Genomic DNA, 22,300 nt, shown 5'->3' on the forward strand with positions numbered 1-22,300 from the left:
AAAAAAGAAAAAACCCGTAGGTGTTAAAAAATTGACATAACTTTATAATTTAGACCAAATATAGCCCTTAATTTTTTTATTTTGTTTATTTTGAACTCGAGCTGCACTCTTCATTTCTCTTTTTGATCTATGGTAGTAAAGTTAAAAATATTCTGTCTAAAATCTAAAAGTGAGGTCTTTTCATGTGGCTGAAATTTTACTTGGTTATGAAAATTTGGTTCATTTGTCACCATAAAATTTATAATTAGGAGCCACGTGCTTAGTTGGGAGCTGACTTCTTTATCATACTCGTCACTGCCTCTCCCAACTGGCTTGTGGAAACGACAACGTTGGTCACAGACATTGCGCTTATTACGATGCCACGTCACTCACCCACACCGTTGAAACGTCCACCGAATATTCCATGCACCCAACACCACCCAATATCGATTATTCCTTTTTTTATTTTCTCACGCGTCAGAAAAAACAAACACAATAAATGCAAAAAACGAGAAAAAAAAAAAAAAAAGGAAATAGCTTTCTTGTTTTGACGAAGGAAAAAGAGACGGCCTTCGAAGTAAAACTTATTACCTCTGTGTGTTGTGTGGTTCGTAACTTGGATACGAAAGCCTTTCACTCTCTCGACAAAAAAAGAAAAAAAAAATTCCCACAAAATTATATATTTTTTTGGAGGCAACACCCTCGTTTCGATTCATCTCCTCCGTGAAAACCAAGACTTTGATGGCTAATTCGTCCTCTGAATCTTCTCAGCCGTTGTTGATATCTTTCATTTCTTTAGGACTTGGTTGTTGCGATATCGTCTTCTCAAAGCGCTCTCATATTCAGTTTCTTTATCAAAGTTTCCGTTATTTTTGACGCGGTTCGGTCGTCGATTGCTCAGCAGCGATGGGAAAACGTAAGTCTTTTCTCTTTTTTCTTGATCGCAAAAAGAAAGCTTACGTTTCTTTGACTTTTGATCTGACCTTAGGGTTTTCGTCCTGGATTTTGGGGATTAGGGTTTGTTCAACTTGCCACGCCTAATAATTCGATTGCCATTATTGTTTACCGTTTGGAAATCTGGAATATTGCGATTGATTGCGTTTCTTACTTGTTTGTTGCCTCGCTTTGGATTTCGATATTTATGATCTATGGTTGGGTGAAAATAAAATGTGTGTATGTACAGGTAATGCTCAGCGTAAAGGTGCTGCAATGTTGGATTCAGATGACGATACTAGTAGTGTTAGCTCTTCATCGACAATACGCTCCGAGCGTGTGTCGACGGTGGTGAACGAAGAAATGCAAATCGATAAAGATAGTTTACTCGACCAAGCTCTCGAGGCATTATTTGATAAAAGGTAATCTCTAATTTCTTGCTCATATCGATCTGTCAAGAACTTGTTTCGATGATAGTTGCCCGTTTTTTCTCAGAAACTCGTGGTGTGATAAAAAAAATATGATGATTTGAGGTTCGGGGTTGAACGAAGTGACTTTAACACTGCTTTAATGACACCCTTTTTAATCGTTCTTTTTTTTTGTGTTAAAAGGGGTGAGACTAGAGTAAAAGCATTGAAAGCGATTACCGAAGCTTTTAATAGCAGCCTGCAACACGAGTTTGTGGAAAAGAAGTAAGTGCTTTGTTATCTTTATTTGTCTCTGGAAAATTCTAATTTAGACTTTAGGTTATCCAGTTAACATTTAGTGCTATATAAATAAAGAGGGTTATAAGAAGTGCATGGATGTATTTTGTGATGGGGTCTTAGTTTGTTATTCCTTAGAAGAATGCCAAGAAGTTATCTCCCGATTGTCCATATAAGAAAGTTCGGTTTCTTATTAATTCTATCTGTGTTTTGATTTTCATTTAAATGTGGGATTTTCCAGATTCGCTACCTTACTGCATCAGTGTCTGAATTCGTTCAAAAAAGGTTCTCCCACCGAGATATCTTTGGCCGCTCATCTCATTGGTGCACATCTTAAATCCTGTTTCGAGACGTTTTGGTAGCTTCTGGTACATTGTATACTTAATCGCTGTGATTTGGTAATTCGTTTACGTAGGTGTGTTGGCTTTGACGGTTGGCTTCGGGGATGAAGCACGTGAGATATTGCAGGAATCGCTCACTCCTCTCTCACAAACTCTCAAATCTGGTTCTGAAATTTCCAAGTTAGCGGTAGGTGACAAGATTAACGTTTCATTATGATACGAGTTAAATTGCTTTCGTTGTGCTTCTTTGTATCATAATTCTCAAACGGAATTCTGATTCGTAAAGTGATAAAATGATTGTAGTCGCTGGATTGTTTGGCTATCATCACCTTTGTTGGTGGCATTGACCCAGAGCAGACAGAAAGGTCGATGCAAATAATGTGGCAAATGGTTCATCCAAAGCTCAGCTCCAATGTAAGGAGATTTAAATTATTAATGGTATTTAGCAAATATGTAATTTATAATAAATCATTGATAGCTTTCATAACCTATATTCATTCCTCTACAGGTAGTAGCTGTCAAACCCACAGGTGCCTTAATATCTGCAATGGTATCGGCATGGTCGTTTCTTCTTACGACTGCCAATGGAGGGAAACTCGGTCCTAAAGATTGGCAAGAGTAATATTTTCTTCAACTCGAGGGTGTTCTTGATTACGAATTAAAGTTGCTTATAACCGTTTGGTTATCTGTGTAGGACACTATCATACCTTTCAAGCCTTCTAGACAAGGAGGACCGTGCTGTCCGAATCGCTGCGGGTGAAGCGCTGGCTCTAATATTTGAGACGGGCAGTTTGGAAAAATTTTCCGGAGAAGCTAGAGGTTCGAGCGATGGGCCGGCTCAAGATGGAAGTAAATCTCGAGAACATATGCACATACAAGGGTTGAAGTCGAAAATCGTGAACCAAGTAAGAAACCTTGCAGCTGAGGCGGGTGGAAAAGGTTCTGCCAAGAAAGATCTCAACAATCAGCGAAACTTGTTTCGTGATATATTAGAATATCTTGAGGTAAACATGAGTGTATTTTTCCGTTCAATATTGGACAGATATGTGACGGGTTTGTATTTGACAGGACGGTTATTGCCCCGAAGTCTCCCTTAAGATTGGTGGAGAATCACTGCAGGCATCCACGTGGTGTAATCTGATTCAGGTTTCTTTGGATTTCCCTTTGCTTATTATAGCGCTCCTTCAGGAAGTGTCTTCTGGCCTATTGTTGATTAGTTTTCTCTGCATTTCAACAGTTGAACTTTATTAAGCACTTTCTAGCTGGAGGGTTTGTCAAGCACATGCAGGTTAGTTTATCCGATTCATATGTATGTGTGCATTGGTTTTTGCTTGAATATGAGTTTGCTTGCTCAGAGTATTAGTTTTGGTTAAAACAGGAAAACGAATTTCTTCATGAAGTCTTTGCGTTCACTCCTAAGAAGTTCGCAGCCGACCGTAATTTATCTGGCGGAGAAAAGGTCAGTTTGTTTGGTTGCCTTAGCGGTAGAAAACATTATAGGCCGGCCATATTAGTGGTAAAAAAACATGCAAACCGGTTTTATTTATACTGACATGCAAACCGTTTATATGGCGCCTAGTATTTATGGTTATTTATTTATTTATTTTTTTTACATTTTACCTACAGAGGATGTTTAGGTCACCAAATTCAGCTGCCAACAAAGCAAGAACGCAACATCTAAACAAGCAGCGAATGTTATCAACGGTAAAATCCATTGTTAAAACTGGCCACTTACTAATGTGTGGTACATTTTTAAAAGGAGGTTGAGCATTCAAAATAAGCATCTTAACAAGTTTTTTTATTTTTATTTTGGGTGTGTTTTCAGGGTAAAAACTTTGGGCTTTTCGCATTTGACAGGGAAGATGAAGACGCTTAGAAGTTACATTTTTTATTGTTCTTTTCTAAGAGATTGACATGAGCTGTACTATTTAAATCTCCTTAGTCAAATGCCAATTATTCATAAATCGAAAGCTCATAAGCGGAGATTGACAATGCTGTTTGTGTAAGTGTAACAATGGAATATCTTTAGTTTGTATTGAGTGAATCGAATAATACCTTCAAACCGGTCTCCAAACTGAACCGGTCTCCAAACTAGACCGGATATGGTTTTTACGGTTTGAAAATTTTAAGATTGGGCTTGTTGATTAAAGAAAATAAACTAAATTAGACCAAATCGTTTTAGACTTGTCTGGTCCGATTTAGCCTGTTTTAAGTTTATTTTAAATCGATGGTACAAATTCAATAAATTTAGTGAATATTATAATTCATAAGATGTCATACTCAAATTAATTTGTTTCGATGCATTAGGTTCCAAACGTATTCTTCACTTGCACTTTCTCAACTCACAATTCTAGTAAAGAATTAAAAAATTAATATACTTCTTGTTTGTTAGTTTTAGTTTTTTTTTTTTTTTTTTATATTTGTTATTGTTTTTTTTTTTTTGGTTTTTTTTTGGTTTTTTTGTTTTTTTTTTGTTTTTTTTTTTTGTTTTTGTTTTTTTGTTTTTGTTTTTGTTTTTTTTTTCCCTTGAGGAGATCTATAAGTAGTAGAGCGGAGTGAAGCAGTAACAAGAAAAGATAATTAAAGTACCAAATGCATTATCAAACAAATTATAATATTCAACTTACAAATTGCCCAACATGTATACACAAGAATCATGGCAAAATCTAATTTTTAATGACAAAAGCTATATATAATATGGTATTTAGTGACAAGTTTGGTAATAAATTTGTCAACAAATACAATTTATTCATTTTTTAAATTCAATTATCTTACTTTTATTTATAATACATAAATTCTAATTTACCCATTCATTTTTGGATACATAATATTTCATTTTGAAAAAAAAATCGTACGTGATTTTGATCAATTTTTTAGCTACCAAACCTAATTTCGGTCCATTAATCATTTTTGAAATTGTCTGTTATGATTTTCATTAGGATTTCTTAATTTTTAGATTTATGGTCTTTATGTTCTTGTCTCGTTCGTGAACCAGTTTTTCTAGAATTTCAAAATAATTATTTCAATAGTCCAAAATTTTAATATACTATTTTTTTTTTGGTAGTTGAGTTGTTTGAATTATTTTATTTTGGAAAAAGGAATCATACATGATTTTGATCAATTTCTTCGGCTCCCAAATCCAATTTTGGTCTATCAATCGATTATGTAATTTCTAGTTTGATTTTCATAAATAATTTTTTTTTTTAGATTTTTGGTCTTTATGTTCGTGAACCAGTTTTCTCATTATTTCAAAATAATTAGTCTATGTGTCCAAAATTTTAATCCACTTTTTTTCTTATGTAGTTGAATTCTTTGGAGCCTTCAATTTTGTGGATAATTGTGCATCTTTATATACTAATACAAATGTGAATTTGGATTTAGAACAATAATTACTTGTAAATGAAATTTAATTAATTAATTTTCATTCAAACAAGTCGCAACCATCTTTGATTACCTAGTATACATCAAAGAAGTCTTCTCTTTGATATATTTTGGATCTAAAATATTAATCTAGCTTTCTAAAATATTAATCTTTAATAATTGGAGTTGTGAATGAATTCATTGATATGATTATATGTAATGATTCAAGTGATTTAAAATGAGAGAGTTGTATTGTCGGAGTGAGTGAATTATGTGAATAATATGATTATTGGGTTATACTTTATTATATAATGTTGGTAATTAATTAGCTTTATGATTGATTCAGTCTCATGGTACCAAAAAAAGTTTTTATTTTTTTTTGCTTAAAAAATTCAACGACTCCAAAAAAGATTGTTAATCACTATTTTTAGAAAATTCGTGACTAATTTTTCATGAAATTTTGAAATGTCGTGATTCCTTGGTCACGAAATTTGTCACGAAAGTCTCTACTTTCGTGACATATTTGTCACAAAATTGGAAATTTCATGATAGATGTGTCACAAAATTCTTCAATTTCGTGATAGATTTTATTAAGGACATTATAGGTTTTGCACATGTGATTTGATAATAAATGTGTCAAATTTAAAGTTTTGATTGATTATCGTAAAGTGGCATGAAAATAGTAATATTGGTACCAATAAGGGAAAATATCACATTTATACCCTGTGTTTTAGTGAAATGTCGAGTTTAACCCTCGGTTTTCAAAAATGTCGAGTTCATACTCTCTGTTTAACTAAAATGACGAAATTATACCCTGAAATGAATAACAGCGTCACAAATCTCCCTTTCATTGATATTAACTCTTATATAAGAAAAACAAAATCAAATCTAAATCAGTGCCCTAATTTCCAAATTCTCAATTTTGAAATAAAAATAGCCTTAAATTGAAATTAAATAATAAAACTCATACCTCCTAAGAAATGACTTCATTCCGTGTTCGAATTGTAACTCTAAATTCTGGATTCTCTGTTCGAATATGCGATTTTGATGACTATCAACTATCGATGTTTACCCATTTGCCTCTTTCTGTGTTCTTCACGATTAAGAGACTGTTGTTTATTTTTTAGTTTTTAAATAAATTACATATATGACGCGAATGAATAAAGATAATTGGTGTTTATATATACATATTATAGTCAACGTCAATGAAAAGTCAATAAAAAGAATATTCGTGACACTGTTGTCTATTTCAAGGTATAATTTCATCATTTTAGTTAAACATGGGGTATAATTTCGTCATTTTAGTTAAACAGAGGGTATGAACTCAACATTTTTGAAAACCGATGGTTAAACTCGACATTTCACTAAAACACAGGGTATAAATGTGTTATTTTCCCTATCCTTAATTATAAGCCACCACGATACAAAAGAAGAAGAAGAAAAAAAAAAACCACAGCCATGCTTTTATCATTTGCTTATAATTCATGGACCATACATAGCCTCAGCCTCTGACAATCCATAAATAATTCATGTATGCATCAAATTGGCGTAACCTCTTTAGTCGTTAAGCCTACTTAAACTATTATATACATTATAAAAATATAAATATAAAAATATAATATACATGTAAGCCAAAAAAAAAAAAATCCACGTCTCTGATTAATTCTGTAGTTTACCGGCGTAGAATAATATATACTTGATCAAGTTAGTTACGATTTAGTTTAATTGATAACAAAAGTATGTTGACAGTGCAAAGCGTCGCAAGAACCTCATTTTTTTTTTTTTTTTTTCAGGTATTGAGTTATTGGTGCCGGTGGGAAGCTCTTAATTGATAACAAAGACCTATTTAATAGATAGGCCGCTTAAAACCTTATTTCCACTAGGAACCCTACTTTCCAAATAAAAATAAATAAAACCAAATAATCCTAATACAGGTAATTAATTAAATTCAGAATAATAAAAATGTAAAATTAATAATACTAATAGCATAATTTAAAAACCTTCATTTCATAATAAAACCCCTTAATTCCCAAGTACGCAACAAGACCCTCAGATGAGATTGATGGACTTGGTTCATGCATCGACCGAAGCTGAGCTTGCTGGCTTTAGGAGCCGGGCATGTTTTGCATTAAAAAGGTATAGGCAGTCTATTATCTGCTTCTCAAATGAAGCCAAGTTCACCTTGTGCCACGGTTGAATGCGTGCTTTTTTGACTTCTAAGAACGTTATTGCCTTCCCAATGACGTATCCAAGTGCTCTCACGTCACTTAACTGGTCTAACTCTGGCCCGTCTGGACGGGAATCAATCTGTTGAGCGGAAGAGAAAGATCAGAACAAAATAAAACACCGTTGGTCAGTGCAAGAAACACCGAGATTTGAAGTTCATCTGCTCTCTGTTATATGTTTTAACACGAATACTTGTAACCAAATCTAAAACGAGGAACAGATGAGCAAGATACATACTTCAAGCACTATGATGGTGATCTTTAAAAACACTTCATTTAGTTCATCCAAGTATTGATCCGCCATAAGCTTGATCTGCAAACAAAGTTAACGAATTCGACAACTCTATTTTCCATGCATATTATCACAGGTTCTATTTAAGTCACTATCAACCTGTACCCTGTTGTTTGAGTTCATTGTCATGAAAAACATAGTTATTACCTTCTGATATACCTCCTCTTGCCAATCACCTCCATTCTCATGACCAGTTTGAGTTGTTGAGTCAAGAGGTGCTACAGAAAGTCAAGCACAAATGTGTATGAGAAGTGCTTGGTACAGTTATATATATATATATATATATAATACCTTGATCCGGCGGTTGGCAACAATTGTCAACTTGATTGGGCATTGTATTTTGAAACTCGGCCTCTACCCTACACACCTTATATGAAAGTTTCAGCAGATAATCCCACTGGAACAGTCAAAACCCAATGCATGGATATCATTATCTATACATATTTATATGAAAACAAAGCCATTAATATGTTAATCAACTTGTTTGTGCGTGAAAAAACGTACCTCGCTTCCGGCTACAGTGTACAACTTTTCCTCATACCTTTCAGCAAGTTTCTTGATTTCGTGTAATCCCTCTGGACCACAGGACGGAAGATGCTTCTTTAATGTATCCATGCTTTACAGGAAATACATAGTCAGATAAGTTGTTAAATAATTTGCTGAATGTATTTTGTTATAAACAAAAAAATTGTAATCTTCACAATGCATTTTATCTCCAGGATAATTTATGATAAGCATTTACTTTCTCTCTTTTTTTTTTTTTTTTCTTTCTTGAAGATCTCCTACGACATGTGAACAAAACCAATTTATGAGACACATAATATAATTTATAAATCATTTGAGAACCCTTAAATATTAACTTTCTTGTATAGTGAGTTCAAAAGTAAAACTCACATTTTGTTGACGATTTTGCTGCCGGGCCTCAGGTTGCAAACGTGTGCGCCAATCTACAGTGTCCACAGCCGATAATTGTTGACAATGTTGTTAAAAGGCAAGAAAGTAAAAGAAGAGAAATTCATCGCACTGTACCACTTAAACACTTCGAAGTTTTACCTTGTTCCGGCGGTTGGTGAAGCCCGGTCTCAAGCTTACACATCTTCTGAGAAAATGTCAGCAGATAATCCCACTGGAGCAGCCACAAATGCAATACATGCATTATATATAAATTTATATGAAACGGAGCACGTAAATATTTGCATCAACTTGTTTGTATGTAAAAAAAAAAGTACCTCGCTTCTGGCGGCAGTGTACGACTTTTCCTCGAACCTTTCAGAATTTTCCCTGAGTTCACGTAAATCCTCTGGACCAGCACCGGAATGTAAATACTTCTTTATTGTACCCATCCTTTACAGGAAATACATAGTTAGATAAGTTGATGAATGAGTTTTGATTCCCAATGAACTATGAAAGAGATCTACATGATTATTTATGATAAGCATCTACTTTCTCATTTTTTTTTCCTTCTTAAAGATCTCCCATGACATAATGAACAAAAGCCAATTTATAAGACACATAATGTAAGTCATAAATCATTGCAGAGCACTTAAATGTTAACTTTCTTGTGTACTGAGTTTAAAAGTATAACTCACATCTTGTCGAGCATCTGCTGCCGGACCACAGGTTGAAAATGTGTCCGCCAATCTACAGTAACCACAAGCGGTGATTCTTCACCATGTTGTTAAAAGGAAGGAAAGTAAAAGAAGATAAATTCATAGCATTGTACCACATAAACCACTTCAACGTTTTACCTTGATCCGGAGATCGGTTAGTATTGCCAACTTGGTCAGGCATCGTATTCTGAAACTCGGTCTCTACCTTACGCCCCATCTGTGAAACTTTCAGCAGATAATCCCACTGGAACAGTCACAAATCCAATGCGTGCATTATGTACATATTTATATGGAACAGAGCATGTTAATATTTGCATCAACTTGTCAGTATGTCATAAAAGTACCTCGCTTCTGGCTGCAGTGTTGAGTTTTTCCTCATACCTTTCAGCAAGTTTCTCGATTTCATTATATCCCTCTGGACCAGAGAATGATGGCTGGAACAATCAAAATCCAATGAATGCATAAGATTATATAAACGTTTATTAATATGAAACAGAGCATGTAAATATTTGCATCAGCTTGTTTGTGTGTAGAAAAAGTACCTGGCTTGTCTCATCATTGCAAGTAAAATCCTCAAAACATATCAGCAAGTTTCTTGATTTCATGAAATTCCTCTGGACCACAAGATGGTATGTGCTTCTTAAATGTATCCATTCTTTACAGGAAATACAATATCAGGTAAGTTGCTGAATGAGTTTTATTTTTTAACATAAAAATTGCACAACCTCCATAATGCACAGATAAATAAATATACAGGACAATTAATTATAGACATCTACTTTCACGGGGTTTTTTATTTTTTATTTTTATTTTTTATCATTCATGAAGATCTCTTATGACATGATAAACAAAGCAAATATGAGATTTAAAATGTAATGTATAAATCATTGCAGAGCCCTCAATTGTTAAATTTTTCGAGCACTGAGTTCAAAGTAAAGCTCACATCTTCTCGATGATCTGCTCCCGGGAATAAGGTTGCAATTGTTTCCGCCATTCTGCGATCTCCATAGCCGGTGGTTCTAGACCACGATTCAGCCTCCAACTATTGCTGCCACAACATAACCATTGCATATATATGAACTTTACTTGAATTTCGATCGTTTTATCTAACCTCAGCGATTATATACATAAATTTCGAAATGAGAAACTAAAACAAAATCCAGCGGCAAAGTCATAATCGGTTCGATCACAAAAAAAAAAAAAAAAACAAGAACATTGAAAGAGCCAGAGTTTGGAAAAATCAGACATCGTAAAGCTCGGTTCGTGAAAGAACCTTTAAAAGATAAAGAGATGTTCATACACAGGACAGATTACGAACCTCGAATAAGAGCAGACTGTGGATCAGCCAAATTTTTCATAAGTTATGAATGAACGTGAATGAAAGCAGACTCTAATTTATATTGATTATCCCGCGCGAGATTTCTGGGAAAAAAGCGTAAAAATTCAAAATTCAATATTAAAATCAGCATTCTCTTTCTTTTTATGGAAGGGGAATTCAAATAACGCCAAAATTGGCGTTGATCTGCTATTAGCCTCCTTCTCCTGAAAAGAAAACTAGGCCCATCTACAGGCCCGATAAAGAACGCCAAACAATTGGGAGAAATTATAAAAATAACGTTTTCAAGTGTAATATTTCTAAAATAGTCTATTTAAAAGGGTCATTAGAAAAATAATCAATTTAAACGTTGATATTGTTAAACAGCCAACGTTTGATAAATATTAGGCAAATAGCCAATTTCATATATTTATAAACGTAAATCTTAAGTAAATAGCCACTGCCATATATTAAGCCATATAATGATTTATAGCTATTTACCTAAGATTTACTAAATATTGGCTATTCAACAATATCAAGTTGGCTATTTTCCTAATTTTTTGTATTTTAAATCCTTTTAAAAATAACATTTCTCAATTATTTGTCTTATAAATGAAATTGTATAAACTTTAATAAAGCCGCAAGACATTAAATAAATAAAATGTATATATTAAGAAAAATAAAAAAATATATAATTGTTTAACACTTAAAAAAAATTATTTGTCCTGTTTAAAAGAAGCTCCACATGCCCTTATCTCCGTTGCGTCGGACCAGCGGAGTCTGAAAAGATCCTTCCGACGTACACGAAGGAGAGTGCGGAAAACACGCAGGAGGACACTCCATCTCCATTAAAATTAAGAGGCAAGGCTGACGTTGGGTAAAAAATAAACGAGACATAGAGAAAAATAGACGAAAAGACTAAACTCATAAGAAAATGAAAGTTCAGGGCTGACGCTGGCGGGAAAAAAAAGTAGGGACTATGTTGGTAAGTTGTCATAAGTTCAGAGGTTATACGTGTAATTTATTCATATATTATTTATAGATTCTAGACTTCAAATTTGCACCAGCACCGTCATTATGGACGACGACCAACATAGATAAGAATTCATGCCAACCAAATTTACACAAATAGACCTCTTTCAAATTGTATCTAAAACACATATCGGACTTTATTGTAAGTGATTTTTGTATTCGATCTATAAAGACACAATCATATGAATAAAGCTTCTATATAGAAAGGTAATTGAACAAAATTATTGTAGTAAGTTTTTGGTATTTTAAACCCGATTTTAAAAAAGTAACAAGTTTTGATCTATTTTCCCTCTCCTCTTTTTTTTTTCTTACAATTAGTTCTCAACTACTATATGGAGATGTAGTTTCTGTTAGCTTCTTTATACCATCATTTTTTGAGCGCCTTTCGTAGGATTCCGATTTTGCCTCCTCCATCTTACTTGATTCCACCTCCAACATCCCCTAATGAATTTTTGCTTCGATGGTGGATCTCATGTCTTTGGTTGTTACAGGTCATTAACTCAGATCCGACCACACCTTTGACACCTCTATATCTGATCCTCTCAATGGCATCGTCGTCGTCCTCATCTCCCTTCGCTCCCCCGACTTTGTTATCCATTTTGCAATGACCCCTCCCTTGTGTTAGTGGTGTATATTGTTGTTTCTTTTGACGTATTTTATAGAGTGGATTGATGTTAGTTTTAAGGTTATATAATTTTTGTTTCGTGAAATTATGTGTTTTACTCTTGATGTAAAAGTTTTTAGCTAGTTTAGTTTATTTTTTGCAATTAAGTTAGTGTAAACTTTGATTTATTTTGTCCAATTTACTACGGTAGTTTTTGTGTTGCGAAAATGACTTGATCATCTTTCGAATTCTTTGATCAAGATTTTTTTTTCATCTTTTGGCTGTGAAAATACTCCGAAAGTTTATATCAATAGTTTATAATCTTCGGCCACTTCAATTCATTCACTATTTTTTTGAAAGAGCCAATAAGTTACTGGAATTTTAGTATGATTTATATTCCGTTCGTCGAATTTTTTTATTCTAATATTGAATTATTATTGTATTCAGATCTTGAGATGTTCGTACATGTTGAGTTTATAATATAATTGTTATCTATTCAAAGGTATGAGCTTATATCTTCACAACATTAAAAAAGAAAGACCTGATTTTGAATAATTCAACTAACGCCCCGATACAAAACATTCGATATGAATCATATGCACTACATTTACCGTCAACTACAATCTCTCGGTTTGCTAGATTCACAATTTGCATAACATGTCTTTAAAATTAATATTACTTGTAAGGATTCTTTTAAGCATTTCCAATGAAAATTTAAATTTTCGGTGTAAAATTAATTTTTGTATCAGTATAAACTGTTTTACAGTTCCAATTTAGAGTTATACGTTATTCTTAATTAATGTTTATTATTTTTATTTTCTATAGGTTAATTATAGTAGTTTGAATTTTTCTATTAATGAGTTGTATTTTAACCATTTTTAATTTCCGGAGTTTTAGCGCCGATTAGCAAAAACCCTTACTCCCTTTTTTTTCCAGTGCAATCAGTTTGATAAAAGAGAATGTGAGATAAAAAGAGATAAGAAAATGGTGTCATCTAAGAGTGTATAAGCCAGAGTTCACCGAAGGTAACAACCTCCTCAAGCATCTCATTCGATTAAAGCCTCGGTCCGGAATGTATTTAAGAATAGAATAATGTTATTAAATGGTTGTATTTCAAAAGTATTAAAGAATTTTCTATAAAGATTCAAGAATAGGTTAGATCCGACCAACTGCGGTATAACTAGGAAAGAACCATGACATTAACAACAAAATAAACAACTCATGAAAGAACCCCAATAACATTGAAACAAATAACTTCAAATAAATTAGCGGACAAATCGGGACGTGGCATACGGCTCCTGCTAGATAGCCTTTTTCTCGTGACCAGTATATCTTGTTATAGAATCGAGTTATAGGTGAGTCAATGTTGGGTAAATTGGTCAATATAATAGATATGAAGGAAAAATGAAAAATTCGATTTAAAAATTACTATAACAGTTAAATATAGTTTTTATTCCTCAATATCGTTGAAGAATTTGTTACAATTTTACAATCCGATTGACTACTTCATTAAGAAAATTAAAACTCTTACTAGTTTAAAAAAAAAGACTACTCATATTCACCAATACAATTGAGTTTAGTACTCATCTCATTTTTTTTCAATTTATGATTGAACTATGTTGATGAATGTAGACATCGAACCAAAACATATACTCAAATATATACGTTCTATTCATATTGAACAAACTGCGTTTCTCTTATACACCATACTTTTTGATAGGTACATGTAAACATCAATTTAGTATTTCAGAAAATGAGGTCGATTTCAGAAAATGCTTGGTTGTATGACCAGATAAATTAATTCCAGAATATCCTAAAATCTGAAAAGGAATATTTGGTCACATTACCAATAATATTTCATGAAATAATATCGTCTTTTACACAAATTTTTAAACAATTGAAAATGTAACTTAATCAACTACGCAGATGAACAAATCCACTGTAAATACGGCAATCCAGATATTTAGCACGGAAATGATACAACAGTAATACATAATATCATAATAGACCAGACTCTTCTGAACAACCGATATCTTTTCAGATCTAGAGTAAGCCTAGCAAGTCTCAGAAAATAAAAAACTGTAAATGCAATAAGATTAAATTATCCGACTTTAACCAAATACATCTTAGCCGAGTCTCACCCCACGTAGATGTAAGCAGGCCCGGCTTAACCTATTTGAGGGCCTAAAGCAAAATTTTGAAAATAAGAACTCTAATATGACGGCGCAGTTGTACTTGTGATGATATACTATTAGAACAAAAAAATAAATAAAAATTAATAAATGTGAGAATGATAAAATACTATATTTTTTTTCTAATCATGAAAACTCAAAGCAGGCCTAAGGTTGTCACATCCCGGCTTAATTTGACAAGATAATGTTTTTTTTATCATATTATTTATTTCAAAGGCCGATGATAATTTTTAGGTTAAACATCTTTAATCTACTTGGATATTTGAGCCTTTCATAAAGATATACAAAAAGATCATATACAAACAATAACGATGATATGCCTTTTTATTATGATTTTTAATTTTTAAAAATATTGATTTTAGGTGATTTAAATAGTCCTTTAAAAAAATGTATCAGAATTTTGGGCCTTCTTTGCTGATGGACCTAAAGCCTTTGTTTTAGTACCCTCAAGATTTAGCCGGGCCTGGATGTAAGGTTTACAATTCGGTAGTTACATAGCTACATTGCATCATTTATTATATATTACTAATAAGAATATTATTAATTAGTAATTAGAGAGTGGGCGGTTTGTCGTCGTTGAAACTGTTTAGGAGAGCTGCAGTGTGCATGACATCTTCGTTATCCTCTAGGATATCATTGCTGGCTTGAGCATTTTTGGCCGCCTCGATGAGATATTCGCAGAGTTTTTTTTATTTTGGTGAACTTCTTGGTGCCATCGGGGGAGCGGCCGTACTCGGTCCGTCGCGTCCCGTATTTGAGGACATTGTAGATGGTCCAGCCGAGAGAGGCAACGTGTCGTTGGACCCGATCAATGAGCTCAGGGCCGGCCCGAACTCATCCGGGATCCTAGGCGAATAAACATTTTGGGGCCTTTTGATAACAATAAAAAATTAAATATAAAACAAAAAAAATATAATTACACACGTGAACGTGATTATAGAAAAAATTTTGGGGCCTATCCAAATATGAGGCCCTAGACCTAGGCCTAGCCCGCCTTAGCCCAAGGCCGGCCCTGAATGAGCTCATTGGGTGTTCTCCCGACGTGGTGAAAGCACTTGTGGATCGAGCTGGGATCGCTCTGTGGGTGAACCAGGATTTGTACGCCCGCCATTTAGAGTTAGGGAAAATGGTTAAAAGAGAGGGAGAGAGAGAGGGAGTAGGAATTCGTAGGGAAGCAAGGGGTGAGAAGACTGAGAGAGTCCGGAAGGATGTTATATAGATGGTTAAGAGGTCATAGAGAAATTTCATTTTACAGACCTAAAATTTAACAAAATATCGGGATTAGACCTCACATTTTAAAAATATCTGAAATTGGACTTTTGGACACATTTTGGACCAAAATACCCCTGATTCAAATAACCCATATTTTTCTCTCATTTTCAAATCATTTTCATCACAATTCTTTTCATCTTCGAATTGGTTGCGCTAGGATTAGAATTTTTGGATCGTATCGCATCGTACGACATCGTACAGCATCGTACGACATCGTACAGCATCGTACGACATCGTACGATATCATACATTATAATGTGTATGAATTTTATTGTACATTATAATTATAATGTATCGTATCGCATCGTACGATATCGTACATTATAATGTGTATGAATTTTATCGTATATTATAATTATAATGTATCGTATCGCATCGTACGACATCGTACGATGCCATACGATAATGTACGATGTTATACGATAAAATTCATATTTTTTGGATATTTTAAGCGGAAAAAGTCAAATTCACGTGAAATTTTGTCATTCTATGTTATCATAGCTCGTCGGATTCCCTTATATCTCATTGAATTTAGTTATATCTCATCGGAATCGAGCGTTAAAGATCGAATGAAGGATTGAGAAGATATCACAAGTAAAATGAGTATATTTGTTCAAAAGGGTATTTATGTCCGAAATTGGGACAAAAGTCCATTTTTAGATATTTTTAAAGTGTGAGGTCTAATCCCGATATTTTGTTAAATTTTAGGTCTATAAAATGAAATTTCTCAGGTCATATTAGGGTATGGTACATTGCATGCATTTGCCACCCGAAGCACCATGTGAATATAGTTTGTTTATGAAAATGATATGGTGCAAGGAAAAACAAAACAGAGGGTCCTTTTTTTGCCTTAAGGGTTTTTTTTTTTTTTTTAAGAAATACACACCCATTCGAATATGTTATTTATCTAGTGGTTAATAATATGCATCAACGGCTATGTATCGTACATTTGTATGTACGTTTATGTTATCAATCATAATTTTAGTATTTCTGTTAAGTTTTGTTTAAGTGGATGCACACAGAATAAAAATTCTATTATGATTGGAGACTATTATTTACTTTTATACAAAACGTTTTTCCTTCTAAAACACATCTCAACATCTAAAGCAACGATTGCATGTCTGTATATATATATATATATATATATATATATATAGGCCTTCCTTATTTTCCTTTTTGCAATTGTGATAGGCTAACCCTTTTAAGTTTGACACTATTAGTATTTCTTGCTACGATCCCTATTTTATACCAACTTTGGATCGTAACTATACAAGTTTGGATAAATCTCCTAATTATGCTATCATGTATATATGCGTACTGTCTAATTTGTAATTGTAGGTTGATATTGTGTTCATCTACTGTTCATGGTTAATTTGGAATTGTAAATATTTACTTCTTTTTTACATAAAAATATAAATAATACGTAGTCAGTTTTGGAACCCTTATAATAGTATATGAAATGAAAGTGAGAAATTGGTTATTTTTTAATATTATAAATTGAATAATGTACTTCGCCTAGACTTTTCAACAAAACGATTCTTACTACAAAAAATAGTTTATTTACATGTCAGTTGATGGGGTTTATAAATAAACAAACAAATAATAATTGAGTTATAGGTAAATCCCAAATTTCACAAGGGCACATGAGAAAACAAAATCAACTTATTTACACTTGTAGTTCCTAAATTTTACGATTAATAATATGGTACATTGCATGCATTTGCCACCCCAAGCACCATGTGAACATAGTTTATTTATGAAAATGATAGGGTGCAAGGAAAATTAAACAAAACAGAGGGGGTCTTTTTTTTTTTTGCCTTAAACGAGGGGGTTTTTTTTTTAAACTAAATATACACAGATTCGAATATGTTATTTATGTAGTGATTAATAATATGCATACGACGTACACATATATCGTACCATGCGAGTTTCGCTTTTATAAACAAAAGTATAATTTGTATGCATATATATCGTGAAGCTTTTCTTATAAAAATAAATAAATCAAGCAACTAGTGGCTTTCATTGTCAAGTTTTGTTTTTATCCTAATAATATAACAAACTATTATTTCCTATATTCTGAACTGACTTTTTTTTTGTTTTAGAAAAGATGAAAGAAAAAGTATAACAAATTAGCAATCAAACGAGCATTATATGTTTGTTACAAACCTCATTTTTACTATTTTTTTTAAATGGGCATTTTTACTATTTCAGTTTTGGTGAAATGGATGTCAGTCCACTTTTATATATATATATATATATATATTTTAAGGAACCAATATATATTTATATATATATATATATATATATATTTTAAGGAACCAATATATATTTATATATATATATATATATATATATATATAATAACAGCATCAACGATATTTCATTTCAATATTTATGGTTAAATTGTTGTCGCCTATCTCACTGGTCATTGGAGGCCAATAGTACGTGACAACGAATAATGCTCGCAAGAGTCGCATTTAAAAATTTTAAAAATATTCTGTCACAAAACTAATGTTTTATTTACTCAACGAATAATGTTTTATTTGTAGCTACCGATAAATAAATGTTATTATTTTGATTTTTATTGGTTGTTACACATCATGAGACAAAGTCAAAGCAGTTTTATTTAAATTTCAAATGTATGCATGCAGTTTTATTTAAATTTCAAATGATTTTTGTTGTTGATTTTTGTTCGTGCTAAATTACCCTTTATTGATCAGCTAATTCAGCAGCTATCAGAAACCGAAATACATCAGGAAGATGGTCCTGAACAGTACAACCTGAACAAAAAATAGAACAGCGCTCTGCAATTTGCGCTACTCCGATTCGCAGATCGATTTAACAAACTCAATTAAAATATTACTCAAACCAGCAAATAAATATCTACACTTGGCAACAAGTAAGCCGAAAGGAGAAACCCCTTGACCTTCACCGTGTATATAGCCCGAAACACCTTTTGGCAATCAATTTCCACCACACTACTAACTTAGAGAGACTGATCGATAAATTAGATTGTTGGCTAAAATATGATTTTCATTAATTTAAAAAAAAAAAAAATTCAGTTATAAGTACACCAAATTACAACCGGCCTGGGTCCAAAACTTTATAGCTAGACATAAATCAAATGACTTAATTTAAATAGCATAATTTAAATGACAACTAAAAAACAGATGAATAAATTTAAATACTTGGCCTGCAGCCTATCCTCGAAGCTGAGATTGCGGATCTTCAATGGTAGGACGTCCCATCGAAAGCGCCTGCAGTACAGGCCTAATGTAATTTTAGGATTTCCTGATACATTTCACTGAGTTCAGGGATATATTCATCCTCCATAATAAATTTGATCTGCAAACAAAGTTTATAAATTCGTCAACTTTATTTTCTGCTATTCAAATATGTACTTGCAGCACCAACAAGACACTCAGTGACATTACATCATTCTTTTATAATTTAATATAACGCTATCTTATTCTCTCGTGACTGCATATCTCTCATTCTCGCTTGCTTCCACACTTATTATCATAGATTCTATCAAAGCCACAATACCTTCTGATATTCATCCTCTTGTAAATCACATCCATTCGCATGCCCAGTCTGAGATGTTGAGTCACAAGACGCTACATAAGATCAAATACAAATGCGGCCATAAGTTACATGAGACGTGATTGGTGCGGTGATGTTAATATATATATATAATCCTCAAGAAACAAAAATCGGGGCATACCCAAAAAAAAAAAAAAAAAAACCCTTGAATACAAAAACAACATACTTGACCCATGGGGCTGTAGTTGGTTTACGACTTGTTGCCTCTGAGAGTCTGCGTCCATATTGGATGCACGTGAGATGACTGAAGCCGAGCTTGCTGCGTTTGGGAGCCAAAGTTCCTTTGGCCGATAAAGGTTTATGCAGTTTATTATCTGCTTCTCACGTGAAGCCAAGTTCTTCTTGTGCCACGGTGTAATGCCTTCTTTTGAGAGTCCTAAGAATAGTATTGCCTGTTGCATCATTTTTACATATGCTTTCGAGCCTTTAGACTTTTCTAACTTCCATGGGAATGGAGGGGATTCAAGCTGTTGAGCAGAAGAGAGAGATCAGAATACAGTGAAACGCCCAGGATTTCAAATACATCTGCTCCATTATACATATTTCGTGATAGTATGTTTTTAACTCTTGAGCATGTGATGGGTAACCACAACTAAATCGAGGAACAGATGAGCTAGTGACGGACCAAATGTATCATGGTGGACAATTTCAGATACGCTTCGCTGAGTTTGGGCCAGTATTGAACCTTCATAAGTTGGATCTGCAAACAAAGTTTATAAATTTGTCACACGAGTCCAAATAGTGTGTGAGCTTAGGGTCATGAAAAGCATAGTATATTACCTTCTGATATACCTCCTCTCACCAATCACCTCCATTCGCATGCCCAATTTCACCTGTTGAGTCGAGAGATGCTGCACAAGGTCAAGCACAAATGCGGTCCTAAGTTACATGAGACACGCTTGGCACGGTTATATATAGCAAAACAACTTTCTTGACTCAACCCTCAAGAAGGCATACCCAAAAATAAAAATAAAAAACCCCTTGAATACAAACATAACATACTTGACCCATGGGGTTGTTGTTGGTTTACAATTCGTTGCCTCTTAGAGTTTGCGTACATATTAGGTACATCTTGGTCCATTGGATCCCCTGCAGAAATTTGTGAACTGGCAGGGACACCTTGCATGCTCGGATTCTGACCAACCACGTTCGGCATAGAGCTCTGGGTCTGGGTCTGATTGTGCACTCGGGGCTGCCCGTCTAGAGATCCTACACAAAAACGTAACATCGATATGAATCCACAGAACTAAGAGAGAGCTTTAGGTTAGGTAAAAAGCACAAATAGAGAGCCTATATATACTAACTCAGCCACTCTCCATATTGCTAAAGGCAGAAAAAGAGCATATTGTACCTTGATCTGGCAGTCGGTTACTGTTGCCAACTTGGTTGGGCATTGTATGAATATAATTAGTCTCAAGCGTCCTCATGTCACACGAAATTCTACGCAGATAGTACTACTAGAACAATCAAAATCCAATGAATGCATTTCAGTATATACATATTTTATACGAAACAAAGCCTGTTAGATACTTGCATCGACTTGTTTGTGTGTAGAGTAAGTACCTCGCTTGTGGCTTCAATGTAGACAAGTTCCTCATACATATAAGGAAGTTTCTCGAGTTTATGTAATCCCTCTGGACCAGAGAACGATGGATTCTTCTTATATGTCGCCGTTCTTTACAGGAAATTCATTGTCAGATATTTTCTGAATGAGCTTCGTTTAAATTTAAAATATAAAAAATTGTAACCTTCATAACAGGTATGATAACTGTAATTAACTAGAATTCATGAAAGAAATGATATAAATGGGTCCTGGATATGTAACTGCTAACGATATCATCTTACCACCTTCCGTCGAAATCGTTGATAAGACACAACATCCAATTAGAAATTAATTGTTATGTGACGAGTTAATAGCGAAAATTCATCTACAGTCTCCTTTTTTTTTTGTATGATGTTAATTTTCTCGCGTACTGAGTTCAAAACTAAACCTCACATCTTCTCAATGATCTGCTCCCGGGAATAAGGATGCGATTTTTTCCGCCATTCTGCGATCTCCATAGCCGGTGGTTCTCGACCTCGATTCAGCCTCCAATTATTGCTGCCACAACATAACAATTGCATATATATAACTTTAATTGAATTTCGATCGTCTTATCTAACCTCAACGATTATATACATAAATTTTGGAATGAGAAACTAAAACAAAATCCAACGGAAAAGTAATCATCGGTTCGATCAAAAAAAAAAAAAAAAAAAAAAAAAAAAAAAACAAGAACATTGAAAGAGCCAGAGTTTGGAAAAATCAGACATCGTTAAGCTCGGTCCGTGAAAGAACCTTTAAAAGATAAAGAGATGTTCATACACAGGACAGAATACGAACCTCGAATAAGAGCAGACTATGGATCAGCCAAATTTTTCATAAGTTATGAATGAAAGCAGACTCTGATTTAAATTGATTATCCCGCGCGAGATTTCTGGGAAAAAAGCGTAAAAATTCAAAATTCAATATTAAAATCAGCATTCTCTTTCTTTTTATGGAAGGGGAATTCAAATAACGCCAAAATTGGCGTTAATAAGAGGCGCACGTGATCCGCAATTAGCCTCCTCCTGAAAAAGGAAATTAGGCCCATCTACAGGCCCAATAAAGAATACCATACAATTGGGGGAAATTATAAAAATAACGTTTTCAAGTGTAATATTTCTAAAATAGTGTATTTTAAATCATTTTAAAAACAAAAATTCTTAATTATTTTTCTAATAAATGAAATTTTAACCAGTAAATAGAGTTAATAAAGCCGCAAGATATTAAATAAATAGATGAAATGTATATATTAA

General features: G+C 33.5%; 3 protein-coding genes across 10 annotated transcripts; 1 reads left to right on the forward strand and 2 right to left on the reverse strand.

The window, feature by feature from the left end:
* The first annotated feature begins 521 nt into the window (after window positions 1-521).
* On the forward strand, window positions 522-4,019 carry SAT32 (interferon-related developmental regulator family protein / IFRD protein family). Its single transcript, XM_089620719.1, has 13 exons — window positions 522-895; window positions 1,163-1,334; window positions 1,524-1,604; window positions 1,858-1,940; window positions 2,032-2,144; window positions 2,261-2,371; window positions 2,466-2,575; window positions 2,652-2,961; window positions 3,026-3,103; window positions 3,195-3,245; window positions 3,336-3,416; window positions 3,584-3,661; window positions 3,783-4,019. Exons 1-13 carry the CDS (start codon window positions 886-888, stop codon window positions 3,831-3,833), a joined length of 1,329 nt encoding a protein of 442 aa, XP_089476845.1. The 5' UTR covers window positions 522-885; the 3' UTR covers window positions 3,834-4,019.
* Window positions 4,020-7,496: 3,477 nt separating this feature from the next.
* On the reverse strand, window positions 7,497-10,896 carry LOC149391989 (uncharacterized). 4 transcript variants are annotated; one of them, XM_089620407.1, is made up of 13 exons: window positions 10,763-10,890; window positions 10,388-10,492; window positions 9,987-10,099; window positions 9,789-9,878; window positions 9,583-9,688; window positions 9,424-9,499; window positions 9,064-9,178; window positions 8,888-8,960; window positions 8,729-8,781; window positions 8,339-8,450; window positions 8,126-8,231; window positions 7,781-8,052; window positions 7,533-7,624 (listed from the first exon to the last, which is right to left on the reverse strand). In XM_089620407.1, the coding sequence occupies exons 3-10, from the start codon at window positions 10,047-10,049 to the stop codon at window positions 8,379-8,381; spliced, it is 648 nt and encodes a 215-aa protein (XP_089476533.1). In that variant the 5' UTR covers window positions 10,050-10,099; window positions 10,388-10,492; window positions 10,763-10,890; the 3' UTR covers window positions 7,533-7,624; window positions 7,781-8,052; window positions 8,126-8,231; window positions 8,339-8,378. The 4 variants fall into 4 exon arrangements, with proteins under 4 accessions (XP_089476536.1, XP_089476533.1, XP_089476534.1 ...); XM_089620408.1 differs by lacking the exon at window positions 9,987-10,099 and having other exon boundaries at window positions 10,763-10,896; XM_089620409.1 differs by lacking the exon at window positions 10,763-10,890 and having other exon boundaries at window positions 9,424-9,475.
* A 7,986-nt stretch (window positions 10,897-18,882) lies between these two features.
* Window positions 18,883-21,970, reverse strand: LOC149391990 (uncharacterized). Of its 5 annotated transcripts, none has more exons than XR_016300068.1 (10): window positions 21,846-21,970; window positions 21,459-21,563; window positions 21,026-21,137; window positions 20,814-20,916; window positions 20,465-20,671; window positions 20,243-20,313; window positions 20,088-20,162; window positions 19,629-19,929; window positions 19,406-19,476; window positions 18,883-19,204 (listed from the first exon to the last, which is right to left on the reverse strand). XR_016300068.1 is itself a non-coding variant. In XM_089618823.1 (10 exons), exons 7-10 carry the CDS (start codon window positions 20,151-20,153, stop codon window positions 19,130-19,132), a joined length of 513 nt encoding a protein of 170 aa, XP_089474949.1. In that variant the 5' UTR covers window positions 20,154-20,162; window positions 20,243-20,313; window positions 20,465-20,671; window positions 20,814-20,919; window positions 21,026-21,137; window positions 21,459-21,563; window positions 21,846-21,970; the 3' UTR covers window positions 18,883-19,129. The 5 variants fall into 5 exon arrangements, 4 of the variants coding, with proteins under 4 accessions (XP_089474949.1, XP_089474950.1, XP_089474951.1 ...); XM_089618823.1 differs by having other exon boundaries at window positions 20,814-20,919; XM_089618824.1 differs by having other exon boundaries at window positions 20,814-20,919; window positions 21,454-21,563.
* Between the last annotated feature and the right edge of the window lie 330 nt (window positions 21,971-22,300).

This window comes from Urtica dioica, chromosome 7, assembly GCF_054948205.1.
Source record: "Urtica dioica subsp. dioica isolate 48M chromosome 7, U.dioica_male_clone48M_v1_H2, whole genome shotgun sequence".
Classification (NCBI taxonomy): Eukaryota; Viridiplantae; Streptophyta; class Magnoliopsida; order Rosales; family Urticaceae; genus Urtica; species Urtica dioica.